This window comes from Astatotilapia calliptera, chromosome 7 (assembly GCF_964374335.1).
Source record: "Astatotilapia calliptera chromosome 7, fAstCal68.1, whole genome shotgun sequence".
In the NCBI taxonomy this organism is placed as follows: domain Eukaryota; kingdom Metazoa; phylum Chordata; class Actinopteri; order Cichliformes; family Cichlidae; genus Astatotilapia; species Astatotilapia calliptera.
In genome coordinates this window covers 6,092,607-6,115,885 of record NC_137428.1, presented here as the reverse complement: position 1 = coordinate 6,115,885, position 23,279 = coordinate 6,092,607, and the positions used below count along the sequence as shown (strand labels likewise).

General features: G+C 40.5%; 1 protein-coding gene across 1 annotated transcript in view; it reads left to right on the top strand.

The window, feature by feature from the left end:
* spon1b (spondin 1b) overlaps positions 1–23,279 on the top strand; it is a 118,584-nt gene that overhangs the window by 33,765 nt on the left and 61,540 nt on the right. The window contains exons 4-6 of the mRNA XM_026172776.2: positions 130–203; positions 1,169–1,282; positions 2,067–2,215. Of these exons, the coding sequence (XP_026028561.1) occupies positions 130–203; positions 1,169–1,282; positions 2,067–2,215 (337 nt within the window). The remainder of the gene's footprint in view (positions 1–129; positions 204–1,168; positions 1,283–2,066; positions 2,216–23,279) is intronic.

Sequence of the window (23,279 nt, the reverse complement as noted above, 5' to 3'; positions counted from 1 at the left end):
ACTTCGGTCACCTATTAACCATCTACTACTCTTATTGCACTCCTCCCACAATCAAACTTTCTCTCTGTTTTCTTTCACTTTTCTTCTGCTTCTTTGCCTTTCTCACTACATGTCTCTCTGTGTCTCCAGGGCAAGTATTGTCCAGAAGAGAGTCATCTATTTCCAGGATGAAGGCTCTCTCACCGTTCAACTGTGCGAGAAAGGTAATAACAGCTGCCCATCCAGTCTTTCTTTTCATTCTTGATTGTGTATCATGTTGCTAGTGTCCTGTGCTCTACGTGTAGTTTACCCCCCCTCCGTCTTTGGAGCACATTACCTCCCTTTATTTCATACTATATTTAAAAAAATCTCAAACCAACAAAGCCAGCTGGGGAAAATTGTGAGGACAACAAATCCTGGATGTCATGGGAATTTAAATATTGCTTTCTGTTTCGCTGCAGAGCCCAGCCACTGCTTTCATGCTACCTGTGATTTCATTGCAGAGAAAAATGGCACTCTAGCTTCCTAAAGCTCACAGCCAGCCTGATAAACACTGCGCTCTTGCGAGACAATAAGGCGTCAGGACTCTCTCAGCTCTGATGCACACATTTATTGTACAATAAAAAAAGAGAGCCTGGACGAGTGGTTTCTCAAACTTAATCTCAGGGGAATTTTACTTTCATAAAATCCTCCTTACCTCTCCGAAATCTAATTTTCCAGGCTATTATGCAAGCCAATCAAGCCGCCCTGTTTCAATTTGCTGACGTAAGTTAGGTGTTGTGAGTCATCCTGCTATAACTTAGATGTCAAGTGAGGCTTTCTTTTTTTAATAATTTGGTGATTCATAAATATTCAAGAAATCCCCTTGACCTACCTTTGCAAAACATTGGTCCTGGGCAAAATCTGAATATTTATAAGCCTGAGTTAAAGCTAATGTGTCATTTTAATACCGGTTTATTCCGGGGATGTAATTTTGTGTCATTCTCGGTGATTCCAAATTGTCAGTTGCCAGGTAATTTATGCAGGTGTGCATTTATATCAAACCTTGCACGTTGGTGTGTCTGTTTGTTTACTCCAGAAATGTGTTTTTTAGGATTAATCAGGGCCCTGCGTCCCGATTAACCTCAAATTTTTACACCCGAGTGTCATTTTGTTTGTGCTGTCATCGTCGCATTCTGTCTCCTCGTAGAGGGTGAAGCTACACAAGCTCCTGCCATTGAGTGCTGTGCCTGTGGAACCGCCAAGTACAGACTCACCTTTTATGGAAACTGGTCGGAGAAAGTACATCCTAAAGATTATCCAAGTGAGTTCAGCTTCTCAACATCTTCTGACTGATGCATACATGTACACAGTGCACTGTGGTACCTGGAAATGCTCTGTAGGTCTGCATGAAAAATGTATAAAAGTATTGTAAGATGGCAGCGTGATGACAGAAACGATAAAAAAACTGTTTGATAATTTGACATTTTGACATTTTTTTAAGTTCAGCTCATAGTAAATAAATAAGTGAATAAATAGGTGGAAGGTGCTGGGTTTGAATCCAGTTTACATGTTCTGCTTGATAAAAATCACTTTTAGCTAGGTAGGTAGAATTAGCGCTTTCTTCATCTTGATGTCTGAAATGTGATTGATGTGTAGCCCAGATGGCAGCCACTGAGGATATGAAGTGTATAGCATTCCTATAACTCAGCTTTAGGATATGCTTGCCTTATACACTCACAACTTGGCAAGTGTAAGTACACTGGTATAGACACAACAAACAAGTCTGTGTTCTATGAAGGTTTAGATGACATATGTCTATATAGTATTTGGCTTATAAAGGTTTCCTCGTGGTAAATGACGAGATTTCACTAAGTCTCTGTACACAGTCCAACACATAACGCATGTACAACTGTAACTTAACCAATTGTGGTAACTTCTGGTAACTGAAACTGCTAGTAGAAATAAATTAAAGATGTTAAACATGAGCACAGAGTCAGGATGAGTGAATGAAAGAACTGAAACAAAAGTTTTCTTTTAAAAAAATCATAAACATGTTGTCATAAGCTTCAGTGAGTTAAGAGTGTTCCTGACTTCCTGTGTTGTAGGACGTGCCAACCACTGGTCAGCTCTGATTGGTGCATCCCATTCCAGAAGTTATGTGCTGTGGGAGTACGGAGGCTATGCCAGTGAGGGAGTCCGTCAGGTGGCTGAGTTTGGCTCCCCCATCAAGATGGAAGAAGAGATTCGACAGAAGGTAGGATTACCATCATACGGATTCTCTGTGGGTTCTCACCCACTCCGTTTTTGAAGTGTCAGTGTTATTTTCCTATCTTTTCATATGATCCTTTCCCATCATGTTGGATTAAAAGTTCTAGTGGCACGACACATCAAAAGTATAAATAAAAACCACCAATTCTAGACCATAACAGTGTATATGGTATAATCATCATTTGAGGCGCTCAGGTTCGAGGGTTATTACAACATACTGTGAGATTAATGACAGGTTGCTCGAAGAACAAGCTGAAATATTGCTCACACACACCAACACGCACGCTGAGCAAACACGCATTTTCAAAGCTGCCGCTGATGAACGTGCAGCACCACAGTGACACTCCCATCTCCACATCATGTCTCGGCATTATTATCTATGATCTTTCTGCTTATTAAAACAGATGCATATTGACAGCTTTTAATGCTAGCCACTGCATGAAATCAGATTCCTTTGGAAACCATCAGCAAACTTCTTTTGACTGAACTATGCCTTTAGGGGATCGGATATTTTTGGAAGGCATTCACTGGATAGCACACTGGGAGGACGAGCTGTTGTCTCAGCTCTTCTTCTTCGTGTGTGCGTGTGGCAAAACTGAAACATAGCGCAGATAGAGAAGAGTGCATAACAGGACACAGCTGACAGGTTTGCTTGAGCATGTGTGTGTGTGTGTGTGTGTGTGTGTGTGTGTGTGTGTGTGTGTGTGTGTGTGTGTGTGTGTGTGTGTGTGTGTGTGTGTGTGTGTGTGTGTGTGTGTAACCCAAATGCTTGGATGTCTGTCAATATAATATATAATTTCCTATAGCTATATGCTGGACTACCAAAAGGCATTTTTTTCATACATTTATGTACTGCAATTCTTAAAGGAACAGTGATTTTTACATCTTGGGATTAGTCCCAGCAACTATAAGGTGGCGTGGAAGGATTCAACTGCAAATTGCATAGCTTCATCCTGAATTAGAATTCAACCTGCCGTCTATAAATGATATTCATTCATTCACTTGGAGTTTACTTGCTGCAATACGTGACTGAGAACTGCATTTCAGACATTTATAATCAGCACAAGACCTTATTTTTATCCTCAATTTTTCCATTCATCATGTAAAATCTTATATGGATGAATTTGTGAATAAAAGGTTCTGAAAACCAGCCTATAAAAGCCAAAATCTTTACCCAATCATATTCAGACTTTTGTTTTTAGATTTTTTAGTTTCCGTTCTGATGACTCGTGCTTGTGTCTCTGCAGTCCACAGTGTTTCTGCTCTGTTGTGTCAAAACAAGTATTTAGCTTTGATTTAGTAAAGTATAGCTGAAATGTAGAAAAAGGGTAGTGTTTAGAAAAAAGACTTTTTAAATCACTGAATTTCTCAGAAATCAGGGGCTCTGTGGCTACAGCAGCAAAATTAAGCAAAAATTTGTGAATAAAATGTAGTAATTTGGAAGTTAGACTCTTTAATTACTCAAGAGATTCCTGGAGATTTCTTCCTGTTAAAAGGGAGTTTTTCCTTCCCACTGTTGCCAAACTGCATGCTGATAGGGGGTCATATGATTGTTGGGTTCTTCTCTGTATGTAGGGTTAAAAAGCAAATGCAAAAGTGTCTGATGAGTCCTTCTGCCTTACATGCTGGGACATTAAGGGTATTATTGGTCACAGACTTTCAAGTGCAAGAGAAAAGTAAAAGTTGAGTTCTTTTTATCTTATAACGTCAATAAAATTACATCATCTCGCTGCATCCCCCGCAGGGGTCCATCGACCACTCCTGGATGAACGAGTGCAGCAGCAGGTTGGGTCATTGTAAGGCACTAATGGTAACAAAGCCCAAAGGCTCCCTTGCAGGATCCTGCAAGCGCTGAACCCCCAGTCTAGATTAATTCTTCTTACCATGAAATTCCATTTAAGCTCCTGGTACAAGTAACTGTTGTGTTGGCTACACAGGTAGCTAATTGCTGCTGAATGTAAAGATTTAAAGTGGATTGCATGTGGTGGAAATCTGATACATTTGATTCTGACTCTGGTGAAAGGACCTAAAAATCTCGTTTTCCATTTCCCTGTTCTGTTTTTTATTTCTTATTTTGGTTGGGGAATATAGCCTCAGTTGCAGCGTCATTTGCCAATAATCATTATGCAGTAACAGAGGATGAGAAAACAGGATTAATGTTAAGAATATAACTTTATGTAATTATAACTAAAGTGCATTAAAGTTACATAAGCAATCCTGCTCTAAGGAGAATAGCTGGAGCCCATCGTTCTCTGTCCAGCACCACTACTATGAACACAATGCCCTTTCTTCCCCTTGCCTGCAATGCAGGTGTGACTGTTTAGGAATTTTGTGAAGGCTTCTCTTCGCAAAAAATGAATTAATAAATACAATTTTTAAATAATACAATGATATAGTTCTAGTTTATTTCAGCCGTTTCTTTCATTAATTCCTGTCTCCCTGTTTGCTTTCCAGAAATATAGAAGGAGCAAAGAGCTGATTTGTAAGACCTGATTATAGGATATTTCCAAACTTTAAGGGAATGTCAAACTGAATTTTCAGGTCTAAAGCACAGAATCACACGATGTACTGTGGAAACAAAATAAGGTTATAATAAACAGATGTCATAACAGGTAGACTGGGGAAAAATAAAATGATGTCAGTGATTGCACATAGCAAAACGTTGGACTGCATTAAAAGAGCCTATTTTGCTGTATACCACTAACACTTTATAACGTGCATTTATTTTACACAGAAATATTCAATATAAATAGTATAAGCTCTCTTGTCCATCTCTCAAAAGAGCTGGCAGTCATTTTAGTTTACACAGTGTTTCAGTTTACATTAACATTAATGTTCAGTATGTTAGTGTGTTATAAAACTGTGATTACTGTGATAGCGCATTTTAGTCTTCTGATTAAAATGTTACATTAATGTTGCTTGTGTGAACTGCTTTGACCTAAAGTATATGGATGTCTCTGCGTGTTTTCTTTCTGCCTCACGCTGTTTCTGTGGGCACTGATAGGTGCGTCCTGGCCATTTGCGAGGGAACAATAGCGTGGTGCTGGTGGGCTGTCAGTGTGGTGTGTGCCTGTCAGTTTAGGTTTGGGCTGTTGTGTGGAGACATTATAAGCTGACAGACAGCCCTAACTCCTCTCTTGGCTGGCTCTGTCTGTCTCTGGGGCTAATAACCACCCTGAGACAATGAAAACTTCAGCCTGTCTCATGGTAGAATGAGATGGCTTGATTGTGTACTGTAGACTGGAATGTCAGCTATCAAGTTGCTGGACTTTGTACCAAGTCTTAAAAACTTTTTCTAATACGCCCATGATTCAAATGGTTGTTTTTTTTTAATCGGTATGTCCTGTTCATGTGAAAATGTACTGTAGACCTGCAGTGTTTCAGTCTTTCAATATGCTAGGCTGGCTTATTTTTATTTATCTAAGATTTTTATATTCATATCCGTTAAGATACACTAAACCTATAACATATATAAGTTAAAAAATATATAAATACAGTATCAACCCAGTAGTTCAAAAATACAAAAAATGAAAATAGTCATATACAGTAAGAATATATTATAATTGTACTAGTAATGTATACTAGTAAATTTAATAATATGGTATAAATTTATGGAAATGTCATTTGGTTTCTGTACCTTTGTCTCTCATTTCTAAAGAGTTTAAAAGATCTGTAGAGTTATTTGGAGGAACAGATGCTAAATGCCTTTATTTACAGTGTTAACACAAAGCTGACATTTCCACTTGGATTTAAAAGTGTTTCCATACTTGTGTTATATGATTCAGTGAATTCAGGAACACATTATCAACATTTTCTTTATTTTGCCTTCCCCAAATGATGACTTGCCTTTGTTAGCTGGTCTTTCAAGCATGCAGTGGTTGAAGTTGCAGTGTGTTACACTTTGTTGACTGCCCATGGTCCATATCATCATCCTGTTTGAAAGCTACTTTTGCGCTGTTTTGGACTGGCAGCGTGTCAGTCGTATCCTGCTCCTCATCCAGTGTGAGCTTGGATAGCTGAGACAGAGCGGCTACACTACTTCAATAAGTGGCAGTGAAACGGATATTTATGTATTGTACAGTATTTAAAATTGATTCCAAAGGAAAAGTCCACAATATGTGCTGAATGCCAAGTGTCTGTTTCTGGTTTTGGCTTTTGTCAGCATCACAAACCTAAATCTGAAGTGCTGTAAACAGCAAATCATCAGCAAATGATCAGGATCTGGTACAGTTTTTTGGTTTTTTTTGGAAAACTTCTAACGCTCTCATTTATATGTGCACTGACTAAGATGAATTTTTATGTAGTTTTAAATGCACCTACTGACTGCCTCAAAATAGCAGCTTGAAATGTGTTTTGATGTTACACTGACGCATAAGAGGGAGAATGGCACCTCTTTCATGTTGCTCTTTTGTTGTTGTACTTTGCTTGAGGTTGTCGATTCGCTAGTTTTTAATCATAAGCCAAGTCAGCCCATTTTTACACTGCTAGAGATGTTGATGAAAAGAAAGAACATCTGCTTTACTCAGCTTGGAACGGAATTTTGTGATACTGGCGTTTACTATACATGTTAAACTGCAGATAAGTATGAATGACATTTTTCCTTCTTTTCAGTTTGAAAGAATGATTTCATATCCTAGTAATATCCTAAAGGTGAACGGTAAAGAGTAAATTGCTATGGACAGTAAACTGATGATTTTGAGTTTGTTGCATGAGCTGTGTTCCAGATACAGCATCCTTGGCCCCTCAACAATCCTGGCCTTTATTGACATGACACCATCACACAGTTGCTGCAACTTTTCTGTAAATCTTCCATATCATCCATGAGGAGCTCTATTGAATAGAGATCTGGTGACTGTGGGAGCCATTTGAATACAGTGACCTCATTGTCCAAAGAACCAGTCTGAGATGCTTTGAGCTTTGCGACATGGCACATTATCCTGCTTGAAGCTGCAATCTCAAAAAATGTGCTTGGTACCAAAATACCAATACCACACAGGGCCCTGTGCTTTGTTATTTTAAGCTGGGTTATGTATAGTTGGGTATCTGTTTCAAAAATATATATTAGTTAACTTTCCAAGGTTTCAGGCACAAGAAAAGTAAAACACAGATACACACATACACATTTTTCTTTCAATTCGCTGGGGCATTAAGGTTCAGACTGGGTGAACATCGAAGTGGCTGCTGTAAAGGTGGGAAGCCGACATGGGTCAGTAATCCCTGTCTTAGCTGAGAATCCCAACCATCCAGAGGAGCAATCAGCTGTGGTGATGTGTGGACAAAGCCTTAAGACCAACCTCTCCATCGCAGCGCCAGCCAATGCTCCCCATCTAACAAACGCCTAAGCCCGGCACAAGACAAGCAGACTGGCAGACAGAGACACAGACAGGCCGGGGAGGGGAGATGAGACCTCAGGGCTCTCACTGTGATGATGTACCTACACTGACATGAGATTTAATAACCTATTGAAAGTTAAACACAGGGTTTTCTGTACATAAACATTTAGATGCTAAATATGATGTTGACAGAGCCGCGTGTGTCGCATTACAAAAGAGTGAACAGCTGTGACATTTTTTCACAAGGCCTCTGCGTTCATTAAAGACACGACTTACAACAGTCCTCTCCTGCTTGGTCAAGCTGAACTTGCCGATCTTGCCGTCCGTCCTCCTCCTGCACCTGGCATCCACTCCCGTTTGCACAAATGCCCTGCGGGCGCAGCCCAACATGCATGAGCCTGTGGAAAATTTGCTCATATCACAGTGCACATAGAGCATTATATTGCAGATTTAAACATGCCAGTAACCTCAAGTGCTGTTGGCAGTTTACTGAAGTTAATAAGCTGCAGACCTTTTATAGTACCTGTAATCCTACGACTACACTCAGGTAGAGTTTAAAGGATTTTATTCAAATTTTTTAAAACTGCCATTCCATTGTTTGTTTAATCAGCATCATTAGCAATATTAGGATATATTTAATGCAAGTTGAAGGAATTTAATTGGTAACACATGCGAATCACCATAAGGTAGAGCTGGGCGATAGAACGATAACGATATCTATTGCGAAATAACTTTTTCTCGATAGAAAAATTTAACTATTGCGATAGACCTCACCGCTCTTGTCCTCTTAAAAAAAAAAAAAGAACAGCCAATCCAAATTAAGTAGCAACCAATCAAAGCCGCAGCGTCACGTCACGTGACTTGCTACGTACAGCACAAGTGCCAAGCCGCACATGTGTATTTGTTTGGGAAGCAGCCAGCCGCCGTGCCGCCCGGGTAATGGAGGAAATGAGTGTGCCGACTAGAGAAAAATCAACCGAGAATGTGACCGAAGGTTACCGAAGAGAAAACAGATGATGGTTCCAATGCCGGAGAGATTGTCGAACGGAAGAGCCATAGAAGTTCCGTAGTGTGAAGGTATTTCGGCTATTTCAAGTCTGACAAAAAACAGAGTAGCGTGCACTGTAAATTGTGCCGAAAGCAAGTCTGGAAATACAATAAACCGGTGCATGCTCAATCTCTCACTGGAAGCGCTAATTCGCCATTTGGCTTTTGTTTTAAGTAACTGTTAAAACTGTTGGAAAAGCTAAGCTATACAACAAGGAGAGATTGAGAATTTCCTTTTAGTTCTCAGTTTATTTGATATTGACAAAAGTTAGTCAATTTTGTCTGTTCTTCTGTAAAACAAACTAAGATTTATTTTTAGAATTAATATTTTGTTTCCAAGTAGAATTGACAATTTAGTAGTCTGTTTTGGTTGTTCTATTTTGAAACTTAAACGCTTTAGCGGCTGCCTTTTGTGTAGTTTGCAATATTTGCCTTTATTTATCTGAAAAAGTCTCATGTTCCTTAAGTACATCTACCCTGTTGAACTTATTATGGGAAATAAATATTTAAATAAAAACAAGCTGCTGATTATTTCACATTTTACTTGTGAGCAACTGCACATTTAAATCTTACAAATATAGTTATTTGGCTTATATCGTGATATATCGTTATCGCCTGCCTGAAATGAAAAAAACATATCGTGAAATGAAAAAATCTTATATCGCCCAGCTCTGTAGTTCCACAGCACAATGTGTTTAATACAGATGTGTGTATAACTACATTTTACCTGGTCTGACTACTTGTATTGCAAATGTTTGTTGTGATTAATGCATTGAATTAGAACACTTTCACAAAACCTGCTGCCTACATTACAAACGATGCAATCTGGGAACCCATTATCGGTCACCTGCTGACTTTGCTTCTGGGGACGCTGGACAATATTTCAGGGCTTTTGGTGTGGCAAGCACACGCGTTGCTGGCACTCTCTCACTGTTAGTGGATGCAGAAACATTTTTTAAAGCTAAAAAGTTATCCATTCCTTCTTTTGTACTTCACACAGACTGTTTATGTGGATGCAACATAATCAAAGGTGATTTACAAAATGCTTCTTAGACTACAACACGAATTAAGAAACGTTGAAGTATAAAAGAATCATATGTTCATATGTTGATAGATGGTTATCAAGATTATCAAAACGCAATTCACCTGGCAAAATGTGAAATCCCTGAAATTCAGGGGTGCTGTGCTACCGTCAGCTGTTGTATCCTTTTAGCGGTAAAGCACAGATGCAGTGTTTGCTTTGGAGTGATGATGGGAACATGGAATCTCTGGGCTTTGTGAGGGCTTGGGCTTGTTTAAAGCTCGATGGGATTGAGATCTGGAGACTAGATTAGCACCTTGTGTTTTTTGTTGATTTTTCTCATTCATAAATTAACCAGCAAGTTTCCACTGTGATGGGGTATGTTATCCTAATGGGAGAGCTCACTGCTAAGGGGAATTGCCACTGTAATGACAACATGCTCTGCTCATGCTGGCTACAGAGACATTAGTTGAGGAATGAGGTCTGCAGCAAACTTTAGGTGGGTGATGCATTTGAAAGTGACATCCAGACAAAGGGTCCAAGTTTTCCCAGCAGAACATGGCATTGTAATGAGATAATGCATATCCATTTTGGGGTTTCTGGAGGTCTTGAGCTCGGAGGCTAGAGGCGGGATTCACCCTTATTATGGGCGAACACAGTGCAGGCTCCAGGAAAATATGCAGACTCCACACAGGCCCCACTGAGCCACTGGGTTTGGACCTCCTTACTGTCGGGAAACAGTGATAATCACTGCACAGTGTAATCCCATGTCAGGTAGTTTTAATCTGATCAGTGTGTGTTTTTAATGTTGACGTTTCGCTTATGGTTTGGCTGTTTAAATCCTGTTTAAAGACGTGGAATCTTCTTATTGGCAAGTTGTATGGGGCAGCTTATTAAATATGCTACAAATTCTTGATCATCCACAAATGATTCCTAAATAACCTTTGGTGCCACCACTGCGATAATAATGCTAAGTGTCTGGTTTTTACTTTAGTGAACTAAAGTGAAAATCACTCATGTCAGCAGGTTAAGAGCAGACAAGTATGAGAGATTTTTGTCCCTTTGGGACCCAAAAGTATGTTTTAATGTCACCACTCTCCAACTCAAGAAACAAAATTACACGCCGCATTTAATTATTGATTGGTTTCAAATGTCACATGAGGCAGAGAGTTTATAACCATCACATGAATGGAGGTTGTAAAATGTAAAGTGCTGCTGGCCAGGGATTACGTTCTCATCCTTGTTAATGCCACAGCTCACGATAGAGGACACAAAAAAAACCTGCAGCTACCTGATTTATTACTTCCACTGAAATGCCACGTACTCTCAACCAGCTGTGATCACGTCAAGATCAGACAGAGAAATGTCAAGAGCTGCTGGCCAACAAGAAATTTGTATCAACTTTAAAATGAAGAAGTGTTGGTCACATTTTAATTACCTTAATTTCGTTCTTTGCCTTAATGGTGATTTTACTTGTACACTCCAGCTTACCTCTGAAAGGATTGGTGAATCGCAATCTTCTTCTTTCCGCATGCATTGCTCAGCAAGCGCTTCAGGGCACTGTGTGTTATGACTACAGCTGTTGTTGTGGAAACCATTTTTTTGTTCAGCTTTTAGCACTGTAGGCAGCAGCCAGAATCCATGTTTTGTTTTTTTCCTTTTAAAACAGGGACACAAAGGAGGCAGGGGTATAAAGAGAGGTGGACAGAGGTGGTCACAGACACAGGTTTTCGCTCCAAACGTTGCCCTGAGCCATAGACCTGACCATTTACTGCCCTGAGCTACTACCTATCAGATCTCCCTGGGGAAAACTGCATCTGACATTTTCTCTGCCCAAAGTGACGCTTTTAAAATCTCACTTTCACAAAAAGTTTGAAATGTGTCACAGTGACCTCTGTGCCACAGAGGATGGTCATGGCAAGAGGTTTGTGGCTTTCTGCTGCTAGTCTGAACCTATTTTCATTATTTCATTTCATTAGGAATTGCCTTTATTAATATCTATTTTCTTTTTTTCCCCATTCCCTCTTCAAAGTGGAAAAACTTTAGTTCCTTAAGTTACTTATCTTATACTTTTATCTTCTGTCTCGCTTTTTGTTTCTCTTTGCAGTTTCTTTTTTGTCCACTTTGTTCAAAATTTAATTATTAAATTTTTTCATCCATCCTTAAAACATGTCAGGAAATTTTATACTTTTTTTTGAAAGTTCAGTTTAAATACAATTTAAATTTTTTTATTATCAGTTTACAAAAACAGTGATCTCATGGTGCTTTATATTGTAGGTTAAAAGTCTTTCTGTTGCGAGGAAGAAGTCCCTTTTAACAGGAAGAGACCTCTGGCAAAACCAGTATCAGAGAGGGTGAAAAGTTGGGATGGAGTGGGGGAAAGGGAATGCTGACCTGCTGTAAAAGGTTACTTTCTTCCTTTGCTATTTCAGCTTTTCCAACTCTGATGTTAAAAGCAGGGACGTGCAGAGAGGTTTAAAGGGGCGGGTGCTCAAAGTTAAAAAGGGGCACATTGAACCATGCTGAATAACAACAACACACATTCATCAAGAATCTAATATGGGAAGGGCAGGGCTGTGTTGATCTGAGACTGTAGACATTAAAAAGTCCACAGGAGAGATGGTAGCTGATTAAACAAGTGTCATGAGATAATAGCAAAATGCAAAGATTGGTGACAGCGCTTGGAACCATAAGGCAACGAAAAACTGTGACATAAACTCGGCTCTGCCTGTGAATCACTCTTTGCTTCTCTTCTTCCTTCCTTCCCATCATTTCATATATCACTCTCCACTTGCTGTCTATCTGAGAACAAGGCACAACTTGCTATTGCAATAAACTATAATCTAATTATCCACACCTAACAACTCTTGCACTTAATCTATAATAAAATGATGACAGAAAAATGTTATAGCACTGCCTTTAGTAGCCTCATACAGCTCCTACTGTTTCCTCCTCATGTCCTTACCAGCCATGTCTGCACAATGTTATATCATGAGTAATATTTTTTTAAATCCAGCTAAATAAAACACACACATGCACACACAGTGACATTTTAGACCTTCTTCAGAATACTGTATATACTATGGGCATCCTTACATTATTATTTATTACTAGAGCTACAATAATAAAGCAATGAGGAGGGGGAAGTAATAAATATGAAATAATGTATTTATGATGATTCCATTTGTTTCACTATCCACTCTGTGCAGGGGCAAAGCTTATTACATTTTTAAACTGTAGAGATACAATCATTTTACTGCTGTAAAATCCAACTTTTGTCTTATTTAAAATATAAATCTAATATAATCTGCTTCTTAATGTATGTTCTTTAAAATACAGCGTGTGTTTTTTAATATATTATAATTATAATAATTATTATGTGGACATGCATATTAGATCGTTTTTTAGTGAAATATAATCCCTCCAGAAAGGCAGGAAATGCCCAGAAACTTACTTTAAAACTAAATATGTTCCCTAAAACGGTGACAGAGCTACAGACCCATGACAGCCTTACACAGGTAGCCAGCAGCTATGACCAGCACTACTTGTGCAGTTAATAAAAGGACAGGTAATGTTTGTCGCGCTGTTGCACACACAGCACGCTCGTTTGTTTCAGTTCGTCAGTTGCAACAAGACAGCTTACCAACGTGTACGTAATAAGCCAATACTCCTGGGTGCTATACACTACAGTGTACGCTGTACACCTACTTACTGGGTTTGTCGCATCAGTCTGTGTCTCTGAGTTAACTTGTGTTTCTCCTACAGCTCCGGACCGCAAAAAATGCGCGTGCTCTTTGTGAGCTCGTTCCCGGCTCGTAACCAGCGCGTTCTGCCGTCGAGGGCGATCATTGGTTAAATGTGATCATGTGACTGATGCAAGCCAGATCCTTTTATTTAGCAAAACTATGATTAATAGTTAAATATTATTGTTGAGGGGCACAGACAGGACTCCGCACGCACACACACATAAAAAAAATAAATAAATAAATAAAAAAAATTTAAAAGTTGCCTCAACAAAAGGGCACTTTGGGCACTCATCAGGAAAGGGGCGGGTGCTCAAGCCCCTCTAGCCCCCCCCTCTGCACGTCCCTGGTTAAAAGCCCGACCTCACAAGTACTACTGTTGTGTATTGAGTGAGAAAAAACTTAGCTGATCAAAATTAGCAGGCTTATAAGAATAAAAAATAAGAAAGAAAAGTTAAGAAAAGTTGTTTGTACAAAGGGTAACAAAGGCCATTAGATGTTGTTCACAAAGCAACCATGGGAGCCCAAATCTGTCAAGAGACTGACGACCATTTTTCAAGAAATTTAAGAGGAAAAGCTGTTGCTAATGATTGGGTCATAGACTCGGCTCTAATAAATAATTAAAATATTTGTATTTTTTATTTTTGGGAAATTAACATGTTTTAAGCCATTTTTATGTGTTAGTTTCTTTTCCATGTCCCAGTCGCCAGTATTGGCGACCAGTGACGAGGCCTCCACTCCTGGCCGCCACCCGGCACACAATGCACTCAACCCCTAAGGCCCCTCCTGCGGGTGGCCTGCAGGAGGATGGGCTCCCATGATACAAGCAGAAGAAATTAGCTTTCTCCGAAGGGTGGCTGGCCTCTCACTTAGAGATAGGGTGAGAAGTGTCACATATGACTGTGTGGCCACTACCAGCTCCACCACCATCATCAAGTTTGCTGACGACACCGTCGTGGTGGGCCTGATCTCTGATAACAACGAGACGGCCTACGTGAAGGAGATTAGGAATCTGGAGAACTGGTGCCAGAGGAACAACCTCCTTCTAAACGTCAGTAAGACAAAGGAGCTGATAGTGGACTTCAGCACTAAGCAGGAGAGGAACTAGCAGACCCCTGTCATCAACGAGTGCCCAGTGGAGAGAGTGGACAGCTTCAAATACCTCGGAGTTCACATCACGCAGGACCTGTCATGGTCCTGTCACATCAACACCGTGGTGAAAAAGGCCCGTCAGCGTCTCTACCACCTCAGACGCTTGAGAGACTTCCAACTGCCCTCCAAGGTGCTCAGGAACTTTTACTCGTGCACCATAGAGAGCATCCTGGCGGGAAACATCTTAACCTGGTTCGGGAACAGCACCATGCAGGACAGACGAGCTCTACAGAGGGTTGTGCGGTCAGCTGAGCGCACCATCTGCTCCGAGCTCCCTGACCTGCACTCAATCTACAGCAGGCGGTGCTGGACCAAGGCCAGGAAGATCGTGAAGGACCTCAGCCATCCCAACAACAGACTGTTCTCTCTGTTGAGGTCAGGAAAGCGATTCCGCTCCCTGAAGACCAACACAGAGAGACTGAGGAGGAGCTTCTTCCCGCAGGCGATACGGTCTCTCAATCACACCACCACACAGTACTGACCCACACATATGGTTCTTACACGCACACTGGACTTTCTGGACATTGTTTTTGCACAACACTGGTCACTATATTCTTCATTTCCAGTTAATACTTGTACAGCTGCTGTTATTGTGTATATATTTATTTATATTTAGATTTCTTCATACATTCTTATATAGTTCTATATTGTGTATTGTGTATTTTGTTGTACAGTTATTTTATTTTCAACTTTAATTTATATATTTTATCTTATTCTTCCCAGTTAAATTTACCCTTCATTCTAATTTGTGTTGTACAGTTATTTCATTTTTAACCTTAATTTATATTTTATTCCTTCCTCGTTAAATTTACCCTTTTTAATTTTTCATATTTATTTCCTATCTTATTCATAGCCTTTTCCTTTTTTGTTTTCTTTAGGTCACGAGCAGTTGTCCAAGCATTTCACTACATATCGTACTGTGTATGACTGTGTACGTGACAAATAAAATTTGAATTTGATTTGATTTGAAGTTCAGCCATCTGGGAGGGGCTCAGAGTAAAGCCGCTGCTCCTCCACATCGAAAGGAGCCAGTTGAAGTGGTTCGGGCATCTGATAAGGATGCCTCCTAGGCGCCTCCTGGGTGAGGTGTCCTGGTCATGTCCCACCGGGAGGAGGCCCCGGGGCAGACCCAGGACACGCTGGAGAGATTATATCTCTCGGCTGGCCTGGGAACGCCTTGGTGTTCCCCCGGACAAGCTGGAAGAGGTGGCTGGGAGAGGGAGAGGGCTTCTCTGTTTAGCAGTCTACAGATTTTATGTGTTGGAGATGCATTATAGCATGACAGTAAAGTCCAAACTATTTCCAGACCACGGACAGCTATCCGTCTATAAAAGTGAAGGTAATATGCTAACCTGCTCCATAGCCAGTCCACAATGGTAGTGCAGAGCTCGAGGAAAATGACCCAGCAGCCAAACAGTGTAATATAATAGTAACAACCAAAGCTTCACTTTCAACAGGTAAGAGAAGCAGAGCTGTACAGGCTTGAATGTTGTAGAGGAAATGTTGCCCTTTTCTGCAGTAGAATTGTTGCTGCTATCTTTCTGCTGCCTCTCACCAACGTTGCTGCCGGCTCTGTGATAGAATTCAATACATAAAGTCAAACTGAAAAAGATGTCACATAATGAGCAGTGTAGCAAATGAATTTCTAGAGGAACTAAAGAAGTTCATTAATTATTGTTTTTTTTTTTCATGTAGCGTATTTATTTACAAAGGGTAATCTCAGTGTTCCTGGAACAGGCCATGACCTTAAATTTGAATGTCATCTTTTAATTGAATAAACTCAAAAAGGCTTTGTGGCTTCCTATTTTTATTCTATTTTCTCAGCTTTTCTTTTTTTATAATGTTACTGTTTCTTCTCGGGATTTTTGCTTCCTTTTCGCCCGTTCATTTTCTTCAAACACCTCACTGCCTAACTGACTGGCATCCCCTCCCAAACACCCAAAAATGTTTTCCTTTTTCTCATGCTCTTATGAGCATGATCAATCAATCAAAGGCATATGCTACATTCCTTTTATGTAAAGCACACAGCATTTACGTGCAATAAAATGTGCATCCAATGTCTTATCGGTTTTCCAGTTTCTTGACATTCTCATCCTAATGTCAGTACTTTTTTTTTCTTGCTTTTTCCTTTCTCTGTAATCTCATAGTGTTTGCATTATCTCTCCCTGCTTTGAAGGTCTTTATTTCAGAGAGAATGTCAGAGAAAGAGGGTGGGGGGTAAGATGAAGATGAATAGACAGAGAGGGAGAAGAGGACCAAGAACTCCATCCTTCACTTTCCTCTCTCTCTGCAAAACACTTCACAGGAAATTGCTACAGACGTGCCACTAGACAGAAGGACAGATAGGCAGGCACGCATGCACTCACACACAAAACCACTCCCTACATCTTTATTGCTTCCCATAGAAGTCAGGAGCGCACCGCTGAATAAAGAGAGACAACGCAAGGCGCTCGGAGAGTGCTCCAAAGCTCTCCTTCCATTCCTTTCTCGTTGCTGACATCTGTCACATTTAGAAGCGAGGAAGTAATGCTAAGTGATGTACTTTCTCTGCATGTTCACAAACCGTGACGCGTTGACAAAATGTTTTGTCAACTCGTCACAGCCTCTAAACTCCATTGAGAGAACTGTCTTTTGGCTCTGCTCAAAAGGCCTCAGTGGGGAAGTGAAAGCTCTCACCTGTGAGGGTACCACGCAAACACTCACATGTGAGGGTAAGTAGTTGTTGTGAATACACGTCATCTGTTTCACATCGTGTGGTCCTTTCAGGGAAACGGGTGATAGGCAGCTGGTCAAGCCTTCCAGGTACAGCGTTTCTTGATGGAGACGTTGGATAATTCAGTTTTTATTACAAGATTGTTTTTCATTGTAGTAGGACTCTCACCTTGATATCTCTTGGTGTCTTGGACGAATTCGCGCTGCTGCCGTACACCACACTGATAATTCACACATTTTCTCTGCCTCCAGGCAGCTTCTTTCTTTAGTCAGATACATATCATCCTCAGTAAAATACAACTAGAATATCTTCTCCTTTTATCCCCAGTACTGCTGCTCTAGAGAAAACAATGCTTAGCTTGTGTATTTTTTATAGTTTAGACATTTTATTTCACGCACTTTATCACCTCATGCATGTTTGTGCTGTATGTGCTCTTTACTGGGTGTTGGGGTGATTTGACAGCAGGTTACTGTGAAGGGTGTTGTCAGCTGCACTATCTTTGGACTTCATTTGTCTGTGAGAGCAGGAGGAGGCTGGAAAAATGAGAGACAGCTCAACCCAGTGTTGGCTGTATGTGTGTCTGTGTGTGTGTGACTTTTCCTCTGCATGTATCTTGATTTGTGAACTCGTGGGAGTAATATTATGGATCCTGCGTTAGGTTTGTTAAGTTAGAGAGCAGCCGATAACAATAGGACGCACACACAGATGCACACATCGTGTTCACAGAGTCAGTCCTGGGGGATTTTTGAAAAGCTTTTGGTGGCTGACAGACAGACAATGTCTCTCAACTGGCTCTAATTGGCTGAGAGTTGCAGGAGGGAGACAACTGGACGAATGAAGTGGGGACGGTGACAGGCAAGACACATCCTCCCTAGTTTTAAAAATTATTTCATGTCAATCTCACTCATGCATCAGTGTGTAATACCAATTAATGACTGCATCTGGCATCTCTCGTCTTTTTGTTTCCTCCTTATACTGACTGTGGAATAATCTTGTTAATATTAAACACAGATCCTTGTCTTCGTAGTGAGGAGCCGGCTTCTTCGAGGTAGCGTGGCATGTGAAGTGAATGAGAGGATGAGAACAGTGTTTCTTTTTTCAGGGTGTTTCTCTCAGACAGCACAATCTGACAATTTGTTTTTACTATAAAAATCTTCATACGTTTGGAGGAAGTCGTTTATTAAAAGCCTCCTTTTTGCATCAGCTGATTCATTTTAAATCCAATATTTTAGTTTGGCAGAGACTTGATTTCCACTGATGGCAACATGAGGCTGCAAAGCAACACCTGTTGACTGTCTGAAGGTTCTCTGTCATCCAGGTCATCGTAGTCTAAGGAGCTTGGAAAGAAAAGCATCTGGACTTTCACCTCTCACCTGAGAAACTTCTTCAGTTCTAAGAGCAACTGGTGGAGAGTCCCAAATTTTAAGCCCTATGTGAGTGTCCCCCAAGAGGGTCATGGGCCCCCTATTGATCCTCTACCTAATCACACGAGCCAAGGTGTAAAAATCGGAGTGAAAATGGGTATTGACTGCAATCCCGAAAAGTTGATTTTGTTCATCTGGACGTAGCGTTTTCAGTGGGAGAAGCATTTCATCACTCATCCAAGTGACTTCTTCAGTCTCAGCTGGTTGCAGGTTTCCCTGACCTTATAAACAGTACATTTGTACAATGACTGAAAGGTCAGTTCTGTGATCATTAATATGCATTAATATGCAAATTGTCAAGACCATTGATCATCATTGATCAATGGTCATGAGTCCCATTCACAGAGAGTTGGGGAATGGCTGCAATCACAGCATTGTAAGGTGGTGAAAGATGTACCCTTTGGCCCCGTCCTCAGTAGTTCACAGATGTTTTTCCCTTTTCACGTCGTCTCCTTGACTCTCTGCTCAAACCAGCGTTCCTCCCTGTCCAGGATGTGTACATCCTCGTCATTGAAAGAGTGTCCACTGGCCTGCGGGTGTAAATAGACTGCAGCGTACTGGCCTGACGAGGTGGCTCTTCTGTGTTGTGTCATCTACTTTGCCAGAGGTTGTTTGGTTTCCCCGATGTATAAATCCTGGCAATCCTCCTGGCACTTAACAGCGTACACTATGTTACTCTGTTTGTGTTGGAGGACCCGATCCTTGGGGTGGGCTGATTTTTGGGGCACCATTTTTTTGGGGTTTGAAAGCCACAGGTACGCAGTGTTTCATGTGTTTCAGCTGTTTCGATACTCCTGACACATACGGGCTCACTATGGTGGACCGACACATCAAGTTCACCATGGAGGATATATGAAAAATGACAGGCTAGCATTCTTAGACTGTGAGATTTCCTGTGATGGGGATTTCCTGCAATATAAAAATGTTCAAGTTAACCCTGCAGAAAAGACTTTCTAGAGTCCAGGGCAAAAATACAGTTTTGGTCAGTTTGAGCTAATTTCCCCCTTCACAACGACTGTAGCGTGTGACCTTTCAGGCTTAAAATTACACGCGCTGCCAATTCGATTAACTCGTGTGCTTATCAAACCTGCCAGATGTTCACTAGGCCTCACTTCTACTAATTTGAGTCATTGACCTGGACTCTAACATTAAAAAGCCGATCAAAGACAAATGCAAATAAATAATTTGCATTTTTTTAAAATACTTTCCTCTCTGATTGAGGCAATCTGATGTACCATTCGGTCTGCTTTGAAAAATGTGTCTCCATCACAGCTTCATCACTTTCGGGTTGGAATATTAGGAATACTTTTTAATGTAGCTGCCTGTCTCTTTTCAGTTATGTCTATAGACTGTTCCCTGCCCATTACATCACATCTCTGCTGGTGTGTTGTTTTGAAATGACAACACTTTATTCATTTATATGACAGTGCCTTGTTTCTTATGGATACATGGGCCCCTCTTTGCTGTACTCAGTCCCTCACCTGTCTTGAAATTGTCTACATTCAGCACAAATGTTACTTTTTTCTGTCACTCGTCTATCTCAATGGTAAAAATACAGTTTGTACACCTACAACATCTCTGAAGTTAGACCCAACTGCACCATCCGGGTTTAAGCTTTTTAAAGTTTCAGAGCTGCACAGTGAGTAATACATCTTAGTTCATTTAGCTCTACTGTAGTTGCAGCACTTTCAGACATTTATCAAAACTCTAACACATTTATTCAGCTTACTGTCCTCCACCCACAAGCGTGTGCACGTTATAGCACCTCAGTTGAAACTTGCTGAGTTCACAGCAACACTGTTGGGTGTAAATTGAAACAAAAGAAATCGAATCATAAGCTCTGTTGTATTCTTCCCAATATTTAGATTCAATGTTCTGTGTAGTAAACAAATGTTTGTACGAACTTGAGAGAATTAAAAAAATTCAATTACAGCTACTCAAGCAAAATGTGCTTGCAGTTATATTTAACACGTGGGCTATCAACAATACTGTGATTTAAACTGGCTGTGTTTTATCTGTGTAGGTGGGATGTAATTATGTGTTTTTGAATACGCGAAAACATCAATGTGTTTGCATGCTGATTTTAGCATTTAGCTCAAGCTACAGCTGTGCCTAAGTACGCCCTCATAGTTACTATTGCAGTTTTAAGCTCTTGGACTGAAACATGCTCTGTGCCTAAATTGAATTCTGGTGTCAGGTATAGATCCTTCTACCCCCCCAGAGGAAGAGACCAATTCAAACTTGAAAAGGCAAATGCAGACTTTCACTAACAGCACTGGGCAGAACTCCAGAGACAGCTGGACTCTCTGACATGAGATATTTCTCACCTTCATCCCCTTTTGATATAAAGCGGGACACATCAGCTAGCCCAGTGAACATAAATGTCCATTTTATGGACATCAGCACCCCGATTTGAGGCATTAAAATTCACTTTCCACTTCCTGCCATATGGAGATTCCGACATGAAAGCTGTTAGTCAGGCTTTCAAAAGGCTTTAATGCAGAATCCAGAGACTCCCTGAGACAAATAAAGTTTAGACAGACTATGTAATCCAAATGGGATTTTATAGCATAGTTATTAGCAGCAGTCATCAAAGAAGGTTTACAATTACATTCTAGTGTTAGGCAGGATGACGACGGCGCTCATAGCACATCTCATGCCTCTGTCTGTCTTTCATCTTACTTTGAAAGGCTTTAATGCTTCACTTTGCAGTGGGACTTCATTTAAGCTCAATGCTCAGATGCACTTGGGGAATTTTCGCGTTCACAGGTCTCTGCTGTAACATATCCTCTTTACTGTGGAGATGACTGCTGGCTCTAAAGGGCCCTTTATTCTGCAGTTTTCCCACATTTTAATTCTTTAATGTTTTTTGCGACACTTCAACTGTCTGTTGAATTATCTCCTATCAAATGTGATATGTCACAGTGTTCTTTTTTTTAAATATACAGTATGTGATCCCTATAAATGAGTGATCTTTTTAAAGGCCACTTTGAAATTCAGTCTGTAAAGATAATGTGACAGCACAGCCGAATGGATAATCCAGTGATGTATAAATGATGAATTAGATTAATAGAATTGTGGTTGTAATAACGTGTGCCTGGTCATAAATGTTTAATAAGGTATTTCAAAATGCACAGCACTGACAGAAACCGGTGTCCCCGATGGATTGTTTTTACTCAGGGCTAAAGATCCCCTGTCAGCAAATCAATGGGGGAGATTGAGGCTGTGGCGAGACAGTTTGTTAGGCTGGCTGGCACCGCAGGGCCTGTCTTGTCCTTGGCATGTCTTACTTTGTTTTATTTTGTTTGGTCATTTTATTTCACTGTCAGGGTTTCTTTTCCCTGTTTCAGAAGAAAAGGGAGGGTGGTAAAGGGATTTTACCTAAGCCTCATTGGAACGGAAAAGGCTGAAAATGAGAGCGAGAGGAGAACAAAGGGCATTGAGTGTTCCAAAATTTGCCATTCAAATGATGATAAATCCACAAAACCAAAAGCAGAGCTGTGTTTTAATGTTGTGTCTTTTATTGCAGTTCTAAGAGTGCAAAACTGTTCACACTGAACACATCACATTATAGTCCAAAAAAACCCCCCCAAAACATAAAACCTTCCTTAAGTTCTCCAGTAAATGTCTGAGAGGACCCCATGTACAACTGGAGTATGAAGATTATGCTGCATGGTTTGAATTTTTTGATGTGACTGAAATCTTAGAAGCATTAAAAAAGATTTGGGCCTATAGTGACAAATGCACAAATGTTGGGGACTTGAATCTTTACAAAAAGGCAAAAAGCAAAGGATCGCTTTGTCGACACCTAACAAGCAAATTGTGTTTTTCCTTCCTGCGTTTTCCTTTTGTCCCTCTGTTCTGACTGTATGCCCCATTCTCATTGGTTCTCTTGTTCCCATATGGATTTATAGTCCTGTTACCTTTGTACTTCGCCCCCTCCAAACTTTGTTCTTCTGGAATTCTGGACATTTTTGTGAATTATGAAAAGCTTGCCTTTTGGTCCGTGTCCCTGCTTTCAGTGTTCTGTGTTTGGGCTTTCATTTTGACATGCACATAACCTGTTAATTTTTTTCTTGACCTTATCAAAGTAGCACTGGCTGCTTGTTGGTAGATTGCAGACTTTAATACAACAAATTGCTTAACACAAGTAGATTATTTTGATTGGCTAGTCCCTTTAAAAAAAATCAGCCTCAATGATGTCACCATTCACTTTGAGTACTTTTTTTAAACCTTCTAATAGTGGGAGTAATCCACATCCCTTGCTGCAGTAGTTTTTAATTTGCCTGCAGTTTCTACTTGATGTGTCCTCTTGTACTCCAGCTGTCATAAACCAGACGCAAAAAGGTCTGAGTCTACTTTAATTGCTACCCTGTCCTAGTAGCAATAAGTTTTACAAGCCGTGGAGGGTGAGTGACTGACTTTCTTCTAGGGGTTGAGCACCGCCTCGAGGTGGTTTCAAACTTTTTGTGAAGTGAATTTTATCTGCGGTTTCATCAAGCTATCAGAAGATTGCCTCCCAGGGTGCAGGAATGAAGTCTCTGGCTGACTGTTGAACCAGACGCAGGAAGAGCAATGCTCATTCTGTGGAGCAGCTGTTTTCCCTCCAGCCCCCTA